Genomic DNA, 23,747 nt, shown 5'->3' on the forward strand with positions numbered 1-23,747 from the left:
AATGGCAAAGTTCACTTGATGAAAAACTTAATGGACTGCAAACAAGGGCTGGAATTACAGTGTTAATGGTGTAAAATGTATTAAGTAAAAAAAAAAAAAAAATCTTGGCATGAAAAGCTCTTGCCAGGGTGGGGTTGATAAAAAGGTTGACTACGGCAGAAATTGCATCCTGAACAGAAACTTCCATTTGCAAATATAAGTCTAACATAACATTTCTTAGCATGTTAAAGCTGGGGGTAAAAGCACAAAGTTACACAAAAAGATTATATCATTTAAAATTCCCTGCACTCCCAATGACAATATAGATATTTATCTTTTATATCTATATATAAAATATATATATAGCTATTAGCTATTCATTTGTGATATCTGGAAGGTTCTAAGTGTTTGAAGAGCTTTTGGGTATCATGCCAGTAATAGGCATATCAGGAAATTATTTTTGTGTTGAGTGAGGTGAGTACAGGGATGCAGGTGGTACTCTGGCAAGTCAGTGCTAACACTGGACTTGCTTTACTGAACTTAAATACATGCTGACAGTTTGCATACAACATACACATATTTCATAATTCAGTTGGAGGTTACATTTAAATTAGAAAAGGAGAACATGTCTTGAATACAGCCATGAATACTACATGAAATGGATGTACAACCAGGGTTTGAACTACAGGACACATGTCAATGTTTTCTTGATGAATTGTAGGCACAGTAGATGTGGTATGAGACTGAGGTTTTTTGGGGAGTGGAGAGGGCGGGTATTTGTAAGAATATGGTTTGTGTTATCTAAAGAAAGTATCAGCTAAACGCATTAATGAAGATTTAGTCAAAGACTGGGCCTTTAGTTGACATCATACATACTCTATTTCTCTACAAGTGTGTTTACAACCAGTTACACAAACAAATCATTCATTTTATTCATCTTATTTCTAACTAAATTGTGCCTTTGGGAAACTCACTTCACCAGGAAACATCTGGTCTACTTTTGTATGCAGATTTTTTTCAGAAATTTAAATGATGATTACCCCTGTGGACTTAAGAATTGATTCTAAAAAAGTTATTTGATTTAAAAATTTATAAAAATGAACTTGTATCAGCTTGCCTTTTCTTAGCTAATACTGATGTACATAAAAAGCTAAAAAAAAAAAAAAAAAAGTTAGTGTTTTGAAGTGCAGCTCTAAAAAATAACCAGGAACTGAATTCTATAAATAACTCAGATATTTTAAATTCAAATGAACTGAGCAAGGAATCTGTTTTAGAAAACCCTATCAGTGAGAAGGGAAGGAAAAATGAAATAAGATTAAAATAGAGAAGAAGGCATAAGAGACTCTTAACCATAAGAACAAACTGAGGATTGCTGGAGGGATATGAGAAGGGAGATGCCCTAAATGGGTGATGGGCATTAAGGAGGACACTTGGTGGGATGAGCACTGGCTGTTATATGTAAGTAATGAGTCACTAAATTCTACTCCTGAAACCAGTACTACACTAGATGTTAACTAACTTGAATTCAAATTAAAAAACAGGGTAGCCCCGGTGGCACAGCGGTTTAGCGCCGCCTGCAGTCCAGGGCCTGATCCTGGAGTCCCAAGATTGAGTCCCACATTGGGCTCCCCGCATGGAGCCTGCCTCTCCCTCTGCCTGTGTCTCTGCCTCTCTCTCTCTGTGTCTCTCATGAATGAATAAATAAAATCTTAAAAAAAAAAACAAATTAAAAAACAATACTATCTGTGAAAAATTTACACATTATTAATTTGAAGAAAATTAGTATTCCTTCCAGATGAAGCAGAAGAAAAATGTCACATTTCTCTGGTTCAAGATAATTAAAAATAATGGATTAGACAAAAATAATAATAACCAAAATATCTAATTGGGTGTTTGAATATTGTTATCAGAAAATTTAGTCTCTAATATGTTTATGTTATTTGCTTGTACCAAAGCACAATAAAAATAAAGGATATGATTATACCTTTCATATTTGATTTTTGTTACTCTCACCCGTTCACTTGTTTACCATATTCTCCTGACCTTTGTAATCATGTGAGACTGTGAGCTTCCATCTTGCCTTTCTTGCATTCCTTCTGAGCATAAAGATTTATGTCATTTTTCCATAATGAGGGCAAACAAGAGAAGGCCCAGAACTTTAGAGTCAAAGGCAATAGGGAAGTTCCGTCTAACCATAATGATAACTAACAGGTGGGAATGGGCTTGAGTTGGAGGGGACCACATAAAGAAATCTGAACTCAAGGCTTCATTAAGCTCTTCTAATCTTGTTTAGCTATTGAGATTCACAAAGCAAGTCCACAGTATATAGCAGTCATCGATTCAGGGAGGATCTATGTTGGGTGTACAGGCCAATAAAAACCTTGAGAAAAGGGCTCTTTGCCACTCTGTAGGAAGACTGCAAGATTAATATAATGCCCAAGCTATTAACTAATACCTAATAATACTTAAAATTTCATACATTATAAGAATGGCACTCTCATTTAAACACTTTATCATTTACAGATTGCTAGTGGAATTGTTTAGTAGTTAGGTAATTGGTAATGGTATTATTTGCTAATTACTTCAATGCACATATATACATTTTCTGCATCTTCTATTTGTCAAGCAGTGTACTAGGTGCTGAGGATACAGCAATAAACAAAACAGATAAAACCCCTGACCTCGTGGAGTATAAGTTCTAGAAGTGCAGAGAAAGGCAAAATAAATAAGCAGACCATGTTCTGAGGTGAAATTTGAGAGAATTTTGACAAGAGCTCACAGCCCAATAATCTAGAGATTTTAGAATTCTATTAGCTCAACAACTCTCATATATCAGGACTTTATTTCATTTACTTTTACAACTCTATAAGGTATATTATATTCCTTTTTCACAAATGAAGAAGCTAGCTCAGGAATGCTAATGAACTTGCTTAATCTATCAGCTAATCAGTGGCAGTTCCATAATAATAAAAATGGGAACTAAAGTTTTAATTTAGGCAAAACAACATGTTCATTCCATTAGAATCTGTTATTTAAACTTTTTTTTTTTAAGACTTTACTTATAAGACACACACAGAGAGAGAAGCAGAAACATATGCAGAGGGAGAAGCAAGGTCCATGCAGAGCCCGATGTGGGACTCAATCCCAGGCCTCTGGGATCATGCCCTGAGGTGAAGGCAGATGCTCAACCACTGAGCCAACCAGGCATCCCTTTATGAAACTTTTATATAAAGACACTCCACCTTTGCCTTCAATGAGCTTCATTTAATCTTGAATAAAACCCTCTCCTTACATATTTCATACAGTAAATACCATTTTAAAATGCTTTCTAAATATTACAGTGTGTGATTTTTTTGGAGCAGAAATGAATTTAAAAATTTTCTCTTCCAATTTTTTTTTAATTTATTTATTTAGTCATGAGAGACACAGAGAGAGAGAGGCAGAAACACAGAGGGAGAAGCAGGCTCCATGTAGGAACCCAACATGGGACTTGATCCCGGGTCTCCAGGATCACGCCCTGGGCTGAAGGCAGCGCTAAACTGCTGAGCTACCTGGGCTGCCCAAATTTTCTCTTTTTTAACTAATGAGAAAAAGGAAGTAAAAATATTATTCAAATTCATCTGTTTACTTGGTAATAAAACTAAGATTAAAGATCTGGGCTTCTGATTTCCAGTCCATTTATTTTTATTTATTTCTTTATGAAACTATTACAGTTTTTTTTATAATCTTACCATTCTTTAATGTTCATAGTAATCACCACTGAGTTATTTGGAATACTTTTTTTTCACAGTTCTTATTGAAATTTTAAAAAATTTTGCATATATAATATATGTAACACTAAAATGGTACATAAAAGTTAATAATTCAATGATCAAAGACTTAGGATTATGCCTCACGTTAGCATAACTTTAACAGTATATTTATATAGAAAATACAGAGTCACACGCCAGTGGATGATGTTACTGTACAGGGTGAAGAGAAGCTGGATTTACACGTGAGCCACCTGCGAAGTAGTAGCTCTCTAGCTCCTGTGGCTGTTTGAACAGGAAGGTGTTAAGAGGCCCTTATTTAGTGATGTTGCTACTCTTGCCACAAAGAATGAGATGAACAAAAGAGAATTGGCACCAATCTCTTGAGCCAATCATTTGTTGCCTTCAAAAGCTGACCACCAATGCCGAGGAAACAAGTCACTGGCCAGGCCTAGCAATAACCACTGACAGACGGTGAGAACAAAAAAACATAAGCTTGAGGAAGCTGGTTTTACACTCCCTTGTGTTTTGGTGACAAAATAAAAAATCAGCTTAGAAAAGAAAAAAAAATCAGCTTAGGATTGTGACATTTTATTTCTTTTTTTTTTTTTTTTTTTTTGACATTTTATTTCTTAAAAAGCCTTGGGAGAGCCGTTATTAACCTACTAGCACAAAGTTTGCCAGTACCCTGGTGAGGATAAGCAGAAATGGTTAGTCAGGAGTATACAGGCCATTTGCAGACTCTCAAGCATGGAAAATTAAGAGGAGTCACAATACAATTGTTTGTTGTCTTATTTCCCTTAGTTTTTTTTTTTTAAGACTCTATTTACTTATTTCAGAGACAGAAAGTATACGTGCATGAGGGGGAGAGGGGGAGAAAGAGGGAGAGGGACAAATATATTCCCCACTAAGCAGGAAGCCAGGGGAAGGGCTTGATCCTAAGACCCTGGGGATACACCTCTTGTATGTGAAGATGTTGCTGATATAGCTAATAAGACAAACAAGCTTGTATTACAATAAATGACTTGTAATAAATTCCAGGCCCCAATGTTTAGTACCATGATTTTAGGCAGCACAGGACTGTATATATTTCTTTGCAAAAATGAAAAGCCATATTCATGACTGAGCTTTGTTAGATAGGTCTCCTGAATTTAGTATTTTTCCAGAGTTAAAACAGAAGAACCAATTCTATCCTAGCACTGGAATTAATCTTCAGATAACCGGAAACTTTTTTTTTTAAGATTCTATTTATTTATTCATGAGAGACAGAGACAGAGAGAAAGAGAGAGAGAGAAGCAGAGACACAGGCAGAGGGAGAAGCAGGCTCCATGCAGGGAGCCTGATGTGGGACTCGATCTGGGACTCCCAAGATCACGCCCAGGCTGCAGGCAGGTGCTAAACCGATAAGGCACCCAGGGATCCCCTGGAAACTTCATCACAATACAAAGCAAAGTGATTATTTTCCTTTGTGTAATTATCTTTCCCTGCTATACTTTTTGAAAGGCAAAACAGTAAGCTGGCCAGGCTTTTTACCAGTTTCATTTCTGGCATGGTTCAGCTGATTTTTAAGTTGATTGCTCTAATGATACTCAAAAGTTTTTTAAATTCAGGCTCAGTATATAGCATCTCAATATAGAGAAAAAAAATTTTAAATAGAAAGTAATCAATGTATTTGTTTACAAAACTTATAACTTAGACAAAGGTGGGGGAAGACTTATCAGAAATTTTGATAAAATGATGGCACTCTAAGGATAAGGAGGAAAAAAATCTCACAGATGACAAGCTTCCAGCTATAAAGAATGAGTTCCCAAGAAAGGGAAAAAATCAAAGCGGTTTTGGAGTTCTCATTTGCAATAAAAGAGTCCAGAAGAAAGTAGACATAATCGTTACACACTAAGAAAGGCCTGCAACCCAACAGTCGTACACCCAGCAAAATGATCATTTCCTCTCCCAGAGGAAAATAAGATATTTAATAACTACAGATATCACCCAAGTATGTTACCTAAGGAAAATAGATAGTTCACAGTCTTTGCAACTGTACATGTGGCCCTAAACAGGGGACTGGCTAAAGAAATTGTGGAACATTCACTAGATGGAATATTGAGCAGTTAATAAAAAGAACGACTTAGTGCATTCAATTTTGTACATAGGATTTGTTCTAAGACACAAAGACAGGGAAATGATTGTCATGCCGGAGAAAGTTTATACCCACAAATCCCCAGAACCAGGAGTCAGGGCACACCATGCCATACAGGGCCACATGGAGTAGGACCATGGCTAGTTAGGAGGTAGAAAGGGAGGACAGAGCATGGCCCAGTGCCTTTGCTGGGGTTTTGTGGCAAGGAATGGATGAAGCAGGTAGGTACACTAAATAAATTTAGGTTTGGACAGTTTGAATAGTTTTGGTGGTCTCTGGGCTATTGGGGTGGTCTCTAGTTGTCTGGTTCCTGGCCGAGGTGATTTAGAGCAGTAGGAATACTGCGTTGCCACGAGTTTGATCACAATGAGTTTGATAAAGGAGATGGCTGCAGGTGTAGACTCTGGATTGATTGGTTTGTATATCAAAGACTCACTTCCAGGGGAGTTATTTGCTATCTCTGGGAATTAGTCCTGGAAGGGGCAGTATTGCCAGGATGAAAGCCACAAATGCCAGAGTATCAAGAATACAGAAAATAAGAAAATGTAATCAATACTATTACATCATATCAAGGAACTTCAAGGTGAAGCTAGTGGGGAGAATGGCATAAGATACTCTGACCAGTGTAGAAAACACTTTACCATGCTTGTATAAAAGAACATAAATAGAGGTATAAGGAGTTCTTATAGGTCAGCTATTAACTAGATTTTCAATTTATGTGGGATTAGCCAGGGAAATAGATCTGAACTTCTTAGGGTCTTTAACAGTATCATGGAGTTGTAAAGTATATTAAAAGTATGAGAGTATATGTATATATCAAGGTGGCAGGTCCAGCGGTTATTTTGTTGTAGGGTATGTAGTGTGGTAAGTTAGTAAAGTGTATGTAAAGATTAGTGACATCATGTATAACCAAGAGGAAAAGAATGGTTGTGGTGGTCATGGTGGGAGATCAAAATGAGAGGAGGAAAACATCTTGGGAAGTATATTGTTCTCTTCCCAGAGGGTTGAAGGATTTTACTGATATGAAGCAGGTGCCTCAGGAAAAAGCAATAATCTCCATTAATATTTAGAATGGCAGATCGAAGTAACTTCTATGAGATATATGTATGGGCATGGGAGGGTAGGAGTGTGCCTTTTGGCAGGGAATAAAGACTGTAGCTGGATCACGGGCTAAGCAGACAGTAAGCTCAAAAACATAATGGGAAAAAAAAAAAACATAATGGGATTTCTACTATCAAAGAAAAGCAAAAATGTCCTGTATCCAATTTGTGCTTTAGGAGAAGCAGCTCATAGGCACCTGTGGGGTTCAGGTTTTAGCATCTGACGTTAAGTCACCTCCAAATGGTGTGGTCTTGGCCTGGGGCAGTGCCATCTGGGATGTGGAACTGGAGTATCCTTTCCAAGGGGTACCCACTTGAGATGACATGCGTCTCAGCATTTGCCATGTTTGGTTGAAACAATGGCTTATTTAGAGGGTTTGGGTCTCCAGATTGTAAATTAATGAAATTATGCAGACCAGTGGTAATAAGACCAACAGTCAACAGAAAGTTATGTGGCTGTATCTGATAGGGTTTTTGTTTTTTGATGGAAGTTTAGGCTCAAATGAGTCGTATGTTAGATGAATAGCTGTCTGATCCATGGACAATCTGGATAAAAGGTTCCAGAAGAGTATGTACCCTTGGTATGGCCTCCAGCCCTTCTGGAATCGAGGAATGATAAACAATTTATAAAGACAGGGAAAAGCATTATAAAAAGGGTCCTATAAATAATGTTTATATACATTCTCCCTTTAAATATAGGAAAGGGCAATGGAAAAGCTTTAAAATTGATGTGAGGTGTAATTTGGCAAAAGGGCCTTGAATTAAGAAAAGGTGTATAACAAGAGACCCTTCAGGGGTCCATTTATCTGAAAAGAACTCAAAAACGAGTTCTTTGAGAAGGCTATTATATCAATTGAACTAGTTATTTGGGACCAAATAGAGACATGAAAGTTCTATTGACTACTTTTTCCAAAAGATTAGCACTGTGTATTTTGAGAAGTAAAATGTGTGTCTTGCTTATTACAAGTCTATAACTCCGAAAGTAGTATGGATTGTCCAGGCAAGGTATTGTATTGTGACCTTAATATAGCTGGAGATGTGTAATTTTGATTTAGATTTGGGGTATCTGTGAGGAAAGAGAGTCCCAGTTTGCTCATTTGTTTCTCCCTGAAAAGGCCAATTTTTAGGCAATGGCCCAATAGCTTATAATTAATGTAAAGATGAAGCTACTTACTGGCTAGGGCATGGAGCACTAGGATAACTGCATAAATTTTGGCCAAGTGCATTGTTTCTTGGGTCCTGTCCTTCATTAGGAACATCTTAGCTAAGAGGTGGAAAGCAGCAACCTTCCACTGAGCTCCATCATGTATGATGGCTAGCAGTGCCATTTGCATAGTCTGGGTATTCTCATTGCTGTTCATTCCGTTAATTCCAGGAGTCTTCCCAGGCAGCCAAATGATTAAGGGGAAGGGTGACATCCCCTAGCACCATGGCATCCAGCAAAGGACTGAGGATAGAGGAAGCCACTTCCTCCTGCAGGTGCAATATAACAGAGAGCCCAGGTTTGGCTCCATTCTATCCCAAGGAGGCGTTGGTAGTTGGACTGAGTCCGATTGGGCTATTTTCGTGACCTAAAACTTAATAGGGTACCGGGTATGAAAGGTCACAGACTCTGTGAGAGCCTCTATTTCCAGAGAGCCTCACATATATTTTACTTGTTGTCTTAATGGGGTATAGTACAAAGCTGAGGGTGGCAGTTTCTTGTATCAGAAGCCCTTGGGCAACTTATGGCTATCCTAAAGGTCCAGAGACTCCAGGATGCATCAGAAGAGGTTGTCAAGGTCTCTTAAATGGAGTCCTTGATGGCACTAATGGGAGTCCCTGTTGATTTTAATTTGGAAGTAAAATTCATAAATAAAGAATATGTTGCTATCAGAAACTCAAAAGTACTAAAAGATGTTGGAACTGTTTATCCTAAATGAGTATTATCAAATGAGTCTCCTTGGAAAAGGATGTCATCAATGTAATGTCATACCTGTGTCCCTGTGAGGTTACAGCAAACTGCAGCTGAGAGGCTGCTGAAATAGGCACTAAACAGAACACATGAGCCATAGCTACAGCAGCAAAATATTTACCAGTTGTTTGAACAGAATCAGTAATCCTAATATTTGATATTGGGTATGGGGAAGCTAATGGATGGGACCACGGCATTAATGTTTGTAGTAATCCACCATAAAGTGCCCCCTTTATACTTTTGTTATATAAATTCTTTAGTATATTAATTTTAGTATATAAATTATATTAGTATATATTATTTAGCATATAATTAGTATATATTTAGTATATAACTAGCATATATTACTTAGTATATAATATTAGTATATATTATTTAGTATATAAATCATATACTAAATTATAAACAAATTTAGTATATAAATTTTTATTTTTTATTTTTTTAAAATAAGGTTATTCATTTATTTTTTTTATTCATAGAGACCCAGAGAGAGAGAGAGAGGCAGAGGGAGAAGCAGGCACCATGCAGAGCCTGACGTGGGACTCGATCCAGGGTCTCCAGGATCACACCTTGGGCTGCAGGCGGCGCTAAACCACTGCGCCACCGGGGCTGCCCTAGTATATAAATTTAGTATATAAATCTAATTTCCAGTTAGATTATAAAACTTTAATATTATATGTGTTACACATATGTATATATTATGTTATATATGTATATATTACTTAATTATCTTTTACTTTCTCCCCCTATATCTAAAGTCTTTCTCTTTTTGTTTTTATTTTTAAATCAGTAAATAATCTAGGACCAGCACTCTGTTTGCTAGAGTGGTATCTGGTTAGTATCTAAGATTTAAAGCTCTGTTTTTCCCCCTGGGCTTGTGGCTAGTGATGGTGGCAGTCCTTTTTCCTCGTTTTCTCCCTGTTTCAGGCTTTTACCCCTTGAAGGCTCAGTCTTTACTTTCTTTTTCTGGCTGGTAAGAGGAAAGCAGAGGTCCAGATGACTCCAGGCAATCTCTCCCTGGGATGGCCCAGTCCACAAAATATTCAGTCCCTTTCTCATACTCCTGCTTTCTAAAGAACAGAATCTTTTATTTTTTTATTTTTTTATTTTTTTTAAATTTTTCCAGGCTCTTTTTTTTTTTTTTTTTTTTAATTTTTTTATTTATGTATGATAGAGAGAGAGAGAGAGGCAGAGATACAGGCAGAGGGAGAAGCAGGCTCCATGCACCGGGAGCCCGACGTGGGATTCGATCCCGGGTCTCCAGGATCACGCCCTGGGCCAAAGGCAGGCGCCAAACCGCTGCGCCACCCAGGGATCCCAGAACAGAATCTTTTAGAAGGGCTTGTATTTCTGGGCAGCTGAACTTTTTCCTTTTCGTCTTCTTTTTAAAAATCTTTTAGATGTTTGCCTAATAAGCTCCTAATGGTCCTGAGTGGTGTCTGTTGCTCACAGGAGAACCACACATCCTTTTCTAGGATGTCCCAATCAACCTTAGATGAGCTACATTCCACATTTGGGAGAGCAATGGTGGTATCAGATTTATGTTTCACATTTTTTTTCTCCTGAGCATGAGACCCTTTGCATGGTGATAAGCAGCAGCTCTTAAGAGAGCTGCTTAGGTGTTCCACATTTTTAAACATTAATTGGATCACCTCTTCAGGATTTTCAGTGGGAGCTAGAACCAGATGCTCCTTTCTTCTCCTTTTCATTAAACACTGTGCCACTGATCTCCAGAGATGGGACTTCTTAGACCCCAGTTGTTTGGGGAACAAGTCACTTGAGACAGTAGCAAGCAGAAACAGCCTGTAATGTCCCAGACAGTAGGTACTTTCATCTCCATGACTCAGATAGCCTCCCCGCTTGTCACTGCTACCAGTTAGTGGATTCAACTCCCATGCACTAGGAGGGTAGTCACTTCTCATCCACTTTGGAGGGAACTTTTCAAGATGTAGCCAATTACCTATACACCCCCACAGGTTCTGTTCTGGACGCTGGGTGGTCCATCATTGCGGGGAAATATGTCAACTGCCCCCTTTAGATCAGGAAATCAAGGCAATACTCAACAACAGCAACAACAAAACAACACAGTGCAGTAGTCGCCGAAGACCAAGTGTACCAAAATCAGGGATGCTCTTTCAGGCAGTGGCCACTGACTATTAAGACAGAGTTAGTACACTAAGAGAAGTTTAAGGACATACCATTTCCATTTGGTGTTAAACCACCCAGCTTGCTGTGCCAACTGTGTTAAGATTTTCAACTGGAATTGTTCTCATCAGGTACAGTAAGACATGCAGACACAGAAATGATTGTCATGAAGGAATAAGTTTATACTCACAAATTCCTAAAACCAGAAGACATGGCATATCATGCTATTCAGGGCCACAGGGGAAGGACCATGGTTGGTCAGAACACTACCTCTCAAAGGAAAGGGCAGAGCATGGCCCAGAGCCTTTATTGGAGTTTTTATGGGAAGGATTGAGTGAGGCAGCAAGGTAAGTACACTAAGTTATTTTAGCACTGGATAGTTTGAATAATTCCAGTAAACTCTGGCATATAGGGGTAGCTCTGGGGTGAGTTAGGGCAGGGCAGGGGGAATATTGCCTTGGTGTATGAGGATTGGGGGTATGGACTCTGGATTGGTTGGTTTGTATATCAAATGTATGCTCCCAAGGGAGTCTTCTGTTACCTCAGGAATTAGCTAGTTCTAGGAGGGGGCAGTGTCACCATGATCAAGACTCCAAAGGCCAGAGTATCAAGAATACAAAAATAAAAGTATAGACAGCACACTTATACCAAATGACAGAGATTCCTATGAACTATAACTGGAAAAAAATCAAGAAAGAACTGGATATATCTCATATTTGCAAAATAAAAATACTTCTCCATCGACATCTACGTAGGTCCATATAGGATTGTAATGTGAAGGAATACATACTTGGTTAATAATGTGGATTGTTGCATATGTGGTTAGTAATGTGGATTGTCGGATGGGGCGGGAGGTGCTGATGTGGGGGGAGAGGAATTTTCATGACAGCAGCAGCATGCCAAACATCCTATTATGTAAAATTATATATGTGCCATAAAAAGATGCATGGAAGAATGGCCACCAAAATGATAGCAGCAGTTACCTTAGGGTGATATGATTTCAAGTGACTATTGTAAGCTTTAATGTTATTTGAATTATTTATAATCACTATATATATTTATATAACTAGAAAGAAGAAATATAGTCATTTGCAGCTTAAAGGAAGACCTTTTTTAAAAATATTTTATTTATTCATGAGAGACAGAGAGAGAGAGAGAGAGAGGCAGAGACACAGGCAGAGGGAGAAGCAGGTTCCATGCAGGGAGCCCAATGTGGGACTAAATCCTGGGACTCCAGGATCATGTCCTGGGCCGAAGGCAGGCGCTAAACCTCTGAGCCACCCAGGGATCCCCCCGGAAGACTTCTTTTTAAGTTTAAAAAAACATTTCCAGTTTCAATAACATTCTCAAAGTCATAAGCATCCTCACCATCCTCTTTCCAAGAGGAGGAAAAGTGATAGTATAATGGTCAGAGCTTGAGAAAATCAACTATAAAGTAAATATATGTTAAACATTTGGCCAGGAAGGTCTGATATGAGGCCTAATCCACACTTAAAAACTCAATGACTGTACAATTGTTATTCAAGCTATAAAAACCCCTTTTCCTAGTCTCCTGCTGTTAAGAATCAGAAACAAGGAGAGTAAGATTAACTTCATGATAATCACTTGTGGGTTATTACAAAAGAAGAATCAAACAAAAGAAGAATAGAAAATAAAAATTTTATGACAATATTTCATGTTGAGCCAGATTTCCCACCAGGGCATTTCCTGCTTTAATGAATGAAACAGGACTTGGTCACGCTTAATGAGATTCACAGAAAGGGAGTTCAAGCATGAGTACAAGGTGTACATTAAAATAAAGGAAACATGGGATTTCCTCCAAGTTAAAAACCTTCTGTGATGCATACTTTTTGGACTGAGTCCAAAAATATTTAACTAAAAGCTATACAATGGTTGATTAAATGAAATCGTTGTAAAAACTGAATGTATGAAAAAAAAAGATTAAAGAACTGGATGTTAACTTTTCAACTATCATTTTTGTTATGATTGTCTGCAGTAAAAGCATCATTGGAAGTGAAAATGAACAAGGTGATGGTACAGTTAGTAGGAGAAAATCAGTGCTGATAATCTTTACTTGCTCATCCTCTGACACTGCATCTTATACTTCACACAATGTGCTCAAAGTCCCACATGAGGGCCTGGGGATTGCCAGGATGTGTCTCAACAGAGAGGATTCAGTATAGAGAGTATACTATAACAACAAGGGCTGCCCCAGGCCATAGCAACAGGGATCAAGGAAATACGTTTTGATTATATAAACTACATAAAAGTTGGCTTCAGGATTTCATGCAAATACTACCCTCACTTTAAAATATGGGTGAAAAAATCACCCAAATTCAGGGCTAATTTAGCTGTCACCATATAGGAGGAAAACAATAGCAACAAAAACAGTCCTATTTTAAAAATTTCATCAATACAGGGGCACTTGGGTGGCCTTCAGCTCAGGCCATGATCCCAGGGTCCAGGGATCAAGCCCCTGCTCAGCCGGGGAGCCTGCTTCTCCCTCTCCTCCAGCTCCTGCTCTCTCCTTTGCTATCTTTGTCTCTTTCTCTCAAATAAATAAAATCTTTCAAACAAAACAAAAAGTTTCATCAATAGAGACACAAAAGTACTCAGGATTGAGAGTCATCCTTCCTCATCACTGCTACTCCATGCGTCTTCAAATGCTGGATTTAACTGTGATTTGGTTGTAGGCTAAAAAAGAAAAAAGGAAAATTTGATTGTTTTAACTCATAATTTTAGGTTCACAATATAGTTACATATCAAATGAAGAGCAATTACATTATTTTGAAAATAATAATTGTTAATTCAAAGTTAAAGTAACGTAATATCCCACATACAATGTAAGGCAATGTAACTTCATTTTAAATAGACAAGCCAGAATTTATCTAAATTACCAATATTTCCTTCAAAGTTATTACCTCAAAACGTATATATAAATTCATCTACATACACACACACACACACACACACACTTGTGTGCGTGCACACGCTATGATGTTGCTATTGCTTATGGCATTTCTGCAACACTGATGAATTATCTGGAGAAGGTTGCACATTAACATACATGTGGCTAAGATTGGACTCAGGTCTATAATCTGACCTGACAGCCCAAGATATTAATGTTGGCAACTTTTTATTGTTTCGATGGACCAGACTTTACAAATACACAAACACCATATGTGGGGATAAAGTGTTCAATCAAACTGAGTAACACCATTTTTGGTCCAAAAACTAATATGAGTCATTAAGTACTGAGATTTACTTATTTTTTTCATAGCTGGTAAGACAGTTCTCAAGTGCATGAATAATTCGTCAAAACTGGTAACAGGTTTGTCATTAGCTCATAGGTTTTCCAGGGAGATTTCTTTGAAAGATATCATGCATTTGGATGGTGTTTATTTAAAACAACAAAACATCACAGTATTCTTACAACTTTAGAGCCCCCCCCCTAATAAAAATAATCAGCAACTTGAGGAATTTTAATGATCTGTGGCATTTCAAATCAATTTACTTTCTGAGAAAACTTTTTGGATGGCTACCTTCTTATTCTCTGGCAAATGACTAAAGGACTTTAAAGATGGACTCATTTTTTTGAGTATCTGGTCATTATGAGCCAGGTTTGCTTCTTATTCTAAGATTTTACATTTGCTACAAGTGTGTTCAGACCTCAAATCCAACAACGTATTAGCATCAAAAGTACTCCTTTATTATCTTAGGTACTGCCTTTTACACTACACAGCAATGTTTTATGTTAAGAGGAACCCCTTAACATGTCTATGCATGTTCACTGCTTTTTGATATGACTTAGAATCTTAAAATTTAAACAGTGGTAACAGTAAGAGAAAGTGTGAACTTCTAGTAAATTCCCCAATATCATCCAGGATAGTCGGAAAAAGACATAATAATTTAAGTATTCTTCATGGCTGTTAAAGCTACAGATCAGAATCTATCACTTAAGCCTAATGCCCACTACTGGCACCATTATTAAACTTAATGTTGACTATCATCACTTAGTTGTACAAACCAAATTCTATGATATCTCAAATGTCCAGATTAAAAAAAAAACTATTACCAAACCTCAGCTAATTATTCACTTCTTTCTAGCAGTCTACTGATTTTTTGTACCATACTAAAGTTTATTTTTTCATCCAAATGTTTACTGAATTTCCTGTCTTCCTGGGTTTATAATTTAACTACTAAATTAGGTTATTTAGTGAGAGTTTATTGAAAGATGTGTATTTCGGGGCAGCCCTGGTGGCGCAGTGGTTTGGCACCGCCTGCAGCCCGGGGTGTGATCCTGGAGACCCGGGATCGAGTCCCACATCGGGCTTCCTGCATGGAGCCTGCTTCTCCCTCTGCCTGTGTCTCTGCCTCTCTCTCGGTATGAATAAATAAATAAATCTTTAAAAAAAAAAAAAAAAAAAAAAAAAAAGAAAGATGTGTATTTCTTAACCATAGAGAACAAACTGATGGTTATAGGGTTGGGATGAACACGGGTGAAATAGGTGAAGGGGATTAAAGTACACCATCTGCTGAGTACTGAGTAATGCACAGAATTACTGAATCACTATATTGTTCACCTAAAACTACCATAACACTGTATGTTAATTATACTGGAATTCAAATTAAAAAAATAAATAAAGATGTTTTGTCCCTGGGGATTAGGTGAGTCCTCTCTCCTACTCTACCTTTAGAAGCCTTTAACTCTGCCTTAGAAATCTCTCAAAAATGTCCCTCAGTGGATAAGCCACACAAAGGTCACGCTTCCTAACTTCACTATGGAAGTCCAATCATTATTTTTTTTTAAGATTTTATTTATTTATTCATGACAGACAGAGAGAGAGAGAGAGAGAGGCAGAGACACAGGCAGAGGGAGAAGCAGGCTCCAGGCAGGGAGCCCAACGAAGGACTCGATCCTGGGTCTCCAGGATCACACCCTGGGCTGAAGGAGGGGCTAAACCGCTGAGCCACTGGGGCTGCCCTGGAAGTCCAATATTAAACATTTAAGTTTCATTTGAAAACTCAAGAGAAAAGCAAAATTATATTTTATTGTAAATTATTGTTATGAGCAAATAAATCAAGATTGTGAAAATTGAAATGAAATATTCATAAATTTTGATAAATACTATACTAATACACAAATACTATAAATTTTAGTGTTTATAGTAATAAAGGATAACAATATAAATGCATTATAGTACTATTCTTACAGTTAGATTTTATTGCTAAAAAAATCACAAATAAAACCTACTTGTAATTAAAAGCTATAGTAAGAATGTTGTATATGGATGTAGTACCCACATTACTGTTTGAGACCCATTGATGAAGTTTAACTACCATCTATTACTTTTCTCCATAACGACTCCTCCTAGTGGACATCCTTTTTATGCTTGAACCTCACCAGGCTGCCTGTTCTATTGACAGACAGTTGTAAATGTTATGGAGATAGAGAAGCATGATTTAGAAGGGATCTAGTTCAAGTCCAAATAATGGAAGAACAAAACCAACCCTCATATCTACCACATATACATCTTGGTATATTCTAAATTTCTTACTGGTATTATTGGAAAGTCTCTACGGGCGCAATATAGGGCTGTCTGTGTTGGCAAATGATTACAGCTGGCCTCAAACAGGGCTTTGAACTACATGGATCCACTTATATGCAATTTCTTTTTTTTGATAAATATAGTACGGTATTATAAATTTATTTTCTTTTCCTTATGATTTTAATAACATTTCTTTTCTCTAGCTTACTTTATTATTTATTATAAAAAATTATAAAATACAGTACATGACACATATACAGAATAGATGTTAATTGGCTATGTTATGGGTAAGGCTTCCTGTCAATAGTAGACTATGAGTAGTTACAGAGGAGTTGAAAATTACACAAAGATTTTTGATTGCATGGGGGTAGGTGTCAGCATCCCAACCCTCTTCATTTTTAAGGGTCAACTGTACGTATCTACCCAGTGATAAATAAAACAGCTATGTATTGTGTGACTATCAAAATAAAGTATGATTCTTGGTGACAGGTCAGATTTAAACTATAATGTAGCTGCCCTATAGATTTAGGAAGGAAAAAATGATTAGAGTTATATAGGCTTGCCTTGACCATGACCAAGTTTTAGGAAAAGAGGGGAAAAGGAAGGCAGAGTCCTCAGAATAATAATAAAACAGACTGCCAATTAAGGAATGCATAGATTTATGCTAAAGACCATAAAACTTTTTCTTATCACCCAATGCCCTTCAATTTCTTAAAGTAGAACTAAATTCCCCCTCTGTCTTGGATACCAGAGGAAATACCACTAAAAGATTATATTTTGGTTGATGGGGAAGTAATCTTATCTCAATGGTGGATTTGAAAGGAGACTAAAGAACAATTTAGCTTGACGGTTCTGATATTTGGAGATATCATAAACTTGTCCTCAGTCCATAAAGGATGGCAGAACAGGGATTCAAACCCAGTTACCATTATGATTATTATTTAGTTTATCTGAAACTGAAGACTGAATAAGTGTATATAAATGTGCATGTTTTGTTTTAAGTGTGTTATTTCTGGGAAACTGCAGCATCATTTATTTGACAGGTGAGAGAAAAACACTTTTAAATATGAGTTAAATAGTAAATGTACATGCATGCAAAGAGTAGGGTCTGGTGCAGATAGACTTCTCTCCTCAGATCCATACCATGATCACATTCATGTTCTACCTACATTCACAGGAATCTTTCAAACTACAGGTTTGTGAAAATTTTAGCACATACCATTTTATGAAAATGATGCTATCTTAAAGTGGTGTATAAACAGTATATTTTAAAATATAAGGTTTTTTAGCTCTAAAATTTAAATATAAAGCTAACTTGTTTTTTGCATATCTCTATTTGCTTTTCTACTTGTTCAGTTTAATTTCCCATTTGCAAAAATTCTTCTAGATGAGAAGCTCAAACTATGACTGTAACAACATTGTACAAAATAAAGTATCAGTTACAGACTATATAAGTTAAGCAATTTAGTTTTTCTCTATCCTTTTTCCATATGTAAATCATAGATTTACTTTTATTTTTATTGTTTTCATTTGGTAAGTTATTGCTTTACCTTCTAACATAGACTCAACTGGTATTTTCTCTTTTTGGGGGGTTTCTTTTTTTATAGTTTTAACTTGGATTTACTGCATATAATAATTCCTAAACAGGAGGACACAGTAATTAAATAATGCAAAAAAATGGCTGAGCCGAGGTATTTGGCCATACTAAGCTTTCTTTTTTTTTTTTTTCATACTAAGCTTTCTATAAAAGAATATATTCAATCATTTAAAGCAGCTGTACACTAAAACTAATCAAAACCATAATAAACTAAATTAGACATATGATGAAATCTGAAAATCTTCATACAGCGGTTGGCTAGCTGCTTGAAAATTTACCACTGTGTTTTTTCTCTCTTTTATTTGGATTGGGGCAAAAGAAAGTAAGTGATAGGCTTTATACTATAGTAAATCACAGCAGTTGCGAATGTAGGTATGAAATAGATTTTGTCATAACTGCTAAACGGTACCAACCACCCCCATAAAAACTCATTTCTATGTGGTTTTGGACAGTCATGTTTTCACAAAGGAACTAAATACGTGAGAAATGTTTTTAGAATTTTAAACTTGCTCTACTAATACTTTTTATCTCCATTTAAGATGCTTTGTTTTATACCAAGACTTGGGTGAGATTAACTCATTTTTATACCAAGACTTGGGTAAGATTAACTTGTGTTTCTAACTGCATTATTTTATTTCCAACTTTAAAACATTATATATACAAACATTGGGTTTTAGACATTTGACTTTTCATATCCTAGAAATTAAGATAAACAGGGATGATTAACAGTGTTTAGTAAAATAATTTTTGGTGGGAATGATAGCACCTTTAGACAGTGTAACATAGAAGTAAAAAAAAATATAGAGGCTACTACTTAAGGCCAGGGGGCATGTCTTACTCATCTTTGTTTACCTACCACATTTTTAAGGCTCTTTATTCCCATTGCCATAGGTCATATTTGTATCAATTTATGCTCTAAGATAGGCACTAACAGACTGCTGGTAGGAATGTAAATTGGTAAAATTTGAGAGTGTGAATAAAAACCTTAGATATGTCAGACATGACAATTCAAGGGATAAAATCTACTTCTAGGAATCTATCCAAATAAGCAATCAGAAACATAAACAACTTATAAACAGGTATTTACCTTGATTTGGTTATAGTAATCAAAAGAAATGTCTCCAAATAGGTATATATTTAACTAAATTGTGATACATAAATGATAGCATGCTATGTTGTTAAAAACAAATTTACAAAATTATTAAACCAGTGAAAAAAATTTATTAAGTTAATAAAGTAGGATGCCAAGTTATGTGTCTCAGCATATATTAACTATGTTTAAACAACCATATATACATAAGAAAAAACATGAAGTAAATTAAAGTGTTAATAGTAATTCAACTTGGGATCCCTGGGTGGCGCAGCGGTTTGGCGCCTTTGGCCCAGGGCGCGATCCTGGAGACCCGGAATCGAATCCCATGTCGGGCTCCCGGTGCATGGAGCCTGCTTCTTCCTCTGCCTATGTCTCTGCCTCTCTCTCTCTCTCTGTGTGATTATCATAAATAAATAAAAATAAAAAAAAAAGTAATTCAACTTTAAAAATTTATGTTGTTCTTTCAATATTTTTCTGGATTTTCCAAATGTGTTATAACAGGCAAATTATTTTCAAAATATGGAAACAGCAAGACATGTTTTAAAAGTCTCTCTCATGGGGTGCCTGATGGTTTGCTCAGATGGTTAAGCGTCTGCCTCCAGCTCAAGTCGTGATCTCTGAGTCCTGGGATCAAGCCGTGAATCAGGCTCCCTGCTCAGTGGGGAGTCTGCTTCTCCCTCTCCCTCCCTGTACTCCACCACTAGTGCTCTCTCTTTCTCTCTCTCAAATGAATAAATAAAATCTTTGAAAAAAAAAAAGGTCTCATATGAAGTACATTAATAAAACTATTTTCTTTATGATTTAGAAGTCACTATATAATTTGTTTAAGTAATATTTACCTCATCATCATCTGGAACTGGTTCATATAAGGACGGTACCCAAGCAAGTATATTGCAGTCTCTGCTGCCACTATAAAGTTCCTATAACACAGAAAATAGAGATGTGATTGTGGGTCAATTTAAAGCTGATGTCAGTTTGAAATGAATACAGCATTTAAAGGACTAATTCTTAGGCTAGATCAATTAGATTAATTCTATTTCTATTCCCCAAAGAAACTGAGCTGATGCTTTTTGTTTGCTTGTTTAAGATGCAGTAAAGTTTTGTTTTGTATTTTAAAATATCATTAGGATATATCAGAGCTTGCTAACCTGAAAGTTTTAAAGAAAGATTCAACAACTTAGTGGTTTTTTTAAATTAATCATGGTATCCATTTAATTTAAATGTCAGAGCAGAGAAAAAAATGGGATCAAGAGTCTGTCCTTCTCTGTCAATAACTGAGTTGTAATAAAGACATCAATAAAGAAAACATTAATTTCTAGCTAAAATAGGCCAGAACTTCACAAAAAATATTATTTAGCTCACAGCTGTCTAACTGGCTGCTATTCAACAGAAGAGCATTAAGACCCATATGCCATGCCTACTGAGAAGTTTATTTAATAAGGGGAAGCTTGGGTTGATGCACAATCTATGTCAATGTCTTTATGAATATGCTGTTTACACACAGCTGAACAATGTTCATTTCTGTCCTCAATAAAACTTAAGGAATATGTTATACTGTCTAGTATTAAAAACATTCCTATGGGTCAGTGAAATAGATACTCTCACATAAAAAGGGTATAAAAATTGGTATAATCTTTTTACAGAATAGAATCTCAATACAGGTCAAAAGTTTTTGTAAACATTTCTAAATCATGCCAAAGACATGAAATTCAAGGATATCAGCAGTCTTATATTTAAAATAACAAAATATGGAAATAATTGTCCAAAAGGAGGATAATGATTTACATGTAAATTTATGTGCCATTCACAGCATAAGATAACGATTAAATTTGTTTTTAAAGAATATTTAATGATATGGGAAAATATTCATTGTCAAGAGAAAAGAGAAGGCTATAAATCAAAGTCATCATGCGAAGGGAAAAAAGCAGGATGTAAAATCCTAGGTTAAAAAAAAAAAAGTTATGTAATGGAAAAAGGTCTAAAAAGAAAAAAGAAGAAAAAACCAGCAAAATGTTAAGTGGTTATAAAACTCTGAATGACTAAGTAGTTTTTTTACACAAATTTATTTCTGTATTTCTACACAAATATTTTTTTTTTCAACATGTTCAACATGGGGCTTCAATGTACAACCCTGAGATTAAGACCTGAGCCCAGATCAAGAGTTGAGCTGACTGAGCCACCCAGGAGCCCCCAAACATTTCTAATAGTGAATGTTTTTCTTGCTCTGCTTTGCAATTATTTATTTTTTATTATTGTTCATCTCAAAAAGTTTGAAGTATGGTACAATTAGTATTTTTTTTTAAAAAAAGAGTTCTAGATAAAGGGGAATTAAGATTATAAAGTTATTTATAGGAAACATAGATATAAAAATATTAAAGTAAACTTGATTTAGTTATACATTATCAAAGTTTCTGTAGGGAACAAAATTCTATAGACTGTATTGTTTAATGTTGAATATATAGTTATGCTAACTGTGGATGATGCAAAGATATTTTCAAATGTTCAGTGCATTTGAGTAATTGAATTTCTTAAGATACACACACACACACACACACACACACACACACACACACACTTACCTCCAAGACAGCTTGGTCAGACAAGCTTACAAGGCAATTTATGGTTAAGTATTGCCACACTGATGGGGACAAAGGAAATTCTGCAGACATTCAACAAAGAGAACTTACAAGAGACAGCACTTAAATTACAACAACTAATAAGGACTTCAGGTAAATGGAGGGTTCTGAATTGAGTATTAAAGTCTTGGGGTTGGATCCCTGGGTGGCGCAGCGGTTTGGTGCCTGCCTTTGGCCCAGGGCGCGATCCTGGAGACCCGGGATCAAATCCCATGTCGGGCTCCTGGTGCATGGAGCCTGCTTCTCCCTCTGCCTGTGTCTCTGCCTCTCTCTCTCTCTGTGACTATCATAAATAAATAAAAATTTAAAAAAAAATAATAAATAAAGTCTTGGGGTTAAGTGTAAGTGTTCATTTAGGAAATTAGATTTTAAAAATTTCAACATATGAGACTAAGTTGATAAGTTGACATCATGAGTCCTGTTACTCTTTAATGGTTGAGTGTATACTTCCTTTGACCTAGGACATTCTCATACAATTATGGTGCATCCAACATAATAAAAAAATTCACAATGATATACTACTTTCAGCTAATTGCTAATTCTTAAATTCCATTCAAGTTTCACAAACTGTTCTGAATAAATGTCTTTTACAGCAAAAGCGTCCAGATTAAAATCATACAGCTGCATTTAGTTGCCATGTCTCCTAACTTCCTTCAATCTGGAACCATGACAATTTGAAGATACACACCAGTTATTTTGTAGAATGTCCTTCAAATTTTCCTATTTCTTCATGATTAAACTCAGGTGATGCATCTGTGCCACGACTATCACTGAAGGAATATCACATAACTGGATGTTAACTTTGATCATTTGATTAAAGTGATGTATGCCAGGCTTCTTCAAGGAAAAATTACACATTTTACATTTATAATTAGTGTTTTGTAGAGAGGCACTTTGGGACTCTGTAAATAACCCACTCCTCATTAGACTTACAATTTATTAGTTTATTTACTTATACCTGAATGGATTCATGGATCTCTATTTTAGTCAGTGGGTTATAATCCATTATTATCATCATTTATTTCTTTTTTTTTCATTATTTATTTCTATGGTAGGTTATCTTGTTAGATTTTTATACTTAAAATTACCATAACTATCAATTTTGTTTTCAGATTGTGAATTCTATATAATATTTAATTTGGAAAAGGGTTCTACCGGTAAGTGGATGCAAAGTACTATTCTATTTCACTTTTGAGACTTAGAATTATTTTCCCTTTTTAAAAATCATAATGGGGGCAGCCCCGGTGGCTCAGCGGTTTAGCGCTGCCTTCAGCCCAGGGTGTGATCCTGGAGACCCGGGATTGAGTCCCACATCAGGCTCCCTGCATGGAGCCTGCTTCTCCTTCTCCCTCTGCCTATGTCTCTGCCTCTCTCTCTCTCTCTGTCTCTCATGAATAAACAAAATCTTTAAAAAAAATCATAATGGATCTAATGGGATAAGAGTTGGAAGCTGTCTGATGTTGTGCAGTGATTCAAAATCCAAGTACGTAGCACCTACAGATCTGGTATTAGTCAGGAGGCAACTGGCTCAGGTTTCTGGCTGTGGTTGGCTTGTCTCAACTATTCCAGGGACCGATGGAAATCAGTATCTTGGCATTCTTTTAATCTCCTCTCGGCACACCTGTTACAAAGTTCTGATTTGGTGGAAAGCAGTAATTTATAGTCGGGATATCTGGTTTAAAATCTTGGCTGTGTCTCTGAGTGACTCTGCATAAGAGATGAAATATTTCAAGAATTTCTTTGAATAGATAACCACGCTCTGTGCAAACCACATGATGTCACTTCTCTGATGTTTTAGTCTTCTTTGC

General features: G+C 36.3%; 1 protein-coding gene across 5 annotated transcripts in view; it reads right to left on the minus strand.

Annotated features, from left to right (window-relative positions):
• Positions 1-12,169: 12,169 nt before the first annotated feature.
• ERCC8 (ERCC excision repair 8, CSA ubiquitin ligase complex subunit) overlaps positions 12,170-23,747 on the minus strand; it is a 57,596-nt gene continuing 46,018 nt past the window's right edge. For all 5 annotated transcript variants that reach the window (XM_077897931.1, XM_077897927.1, XM_077897928.1 and 2 more), the window contains 2 exons: positions 20,143-20,223; positions 12,170-13,758 (listed from right to left, as the gene is read on the minus strand). In XM_077897931.1, the coding sequence (XP_077754057.1) occupies positions 13,690-13,758; positions 20,143-20,223 (150 nt within the window). In that variant the 3' untranslated portion in view covers positions 12,170-13,689. The remainder of the gene's footprint in view (positions 13,759-20,142; positions 20,224-23,747) is intronic.

This window comes from Canis aureus, chromosome 5 (assembly GCF_053574225.1).
Source record: "Canis aureus isolate CA01 chromosome 5, VMU_Caureus_v.1.0, whole genome shotgun sequence".
NCBI classification, from domain to species: domain Eukaryota; kingdom Metazoa; phylum Chordata; class Mammalia; order Carnivora; family Canidae; genus Canis; species Canis aureus.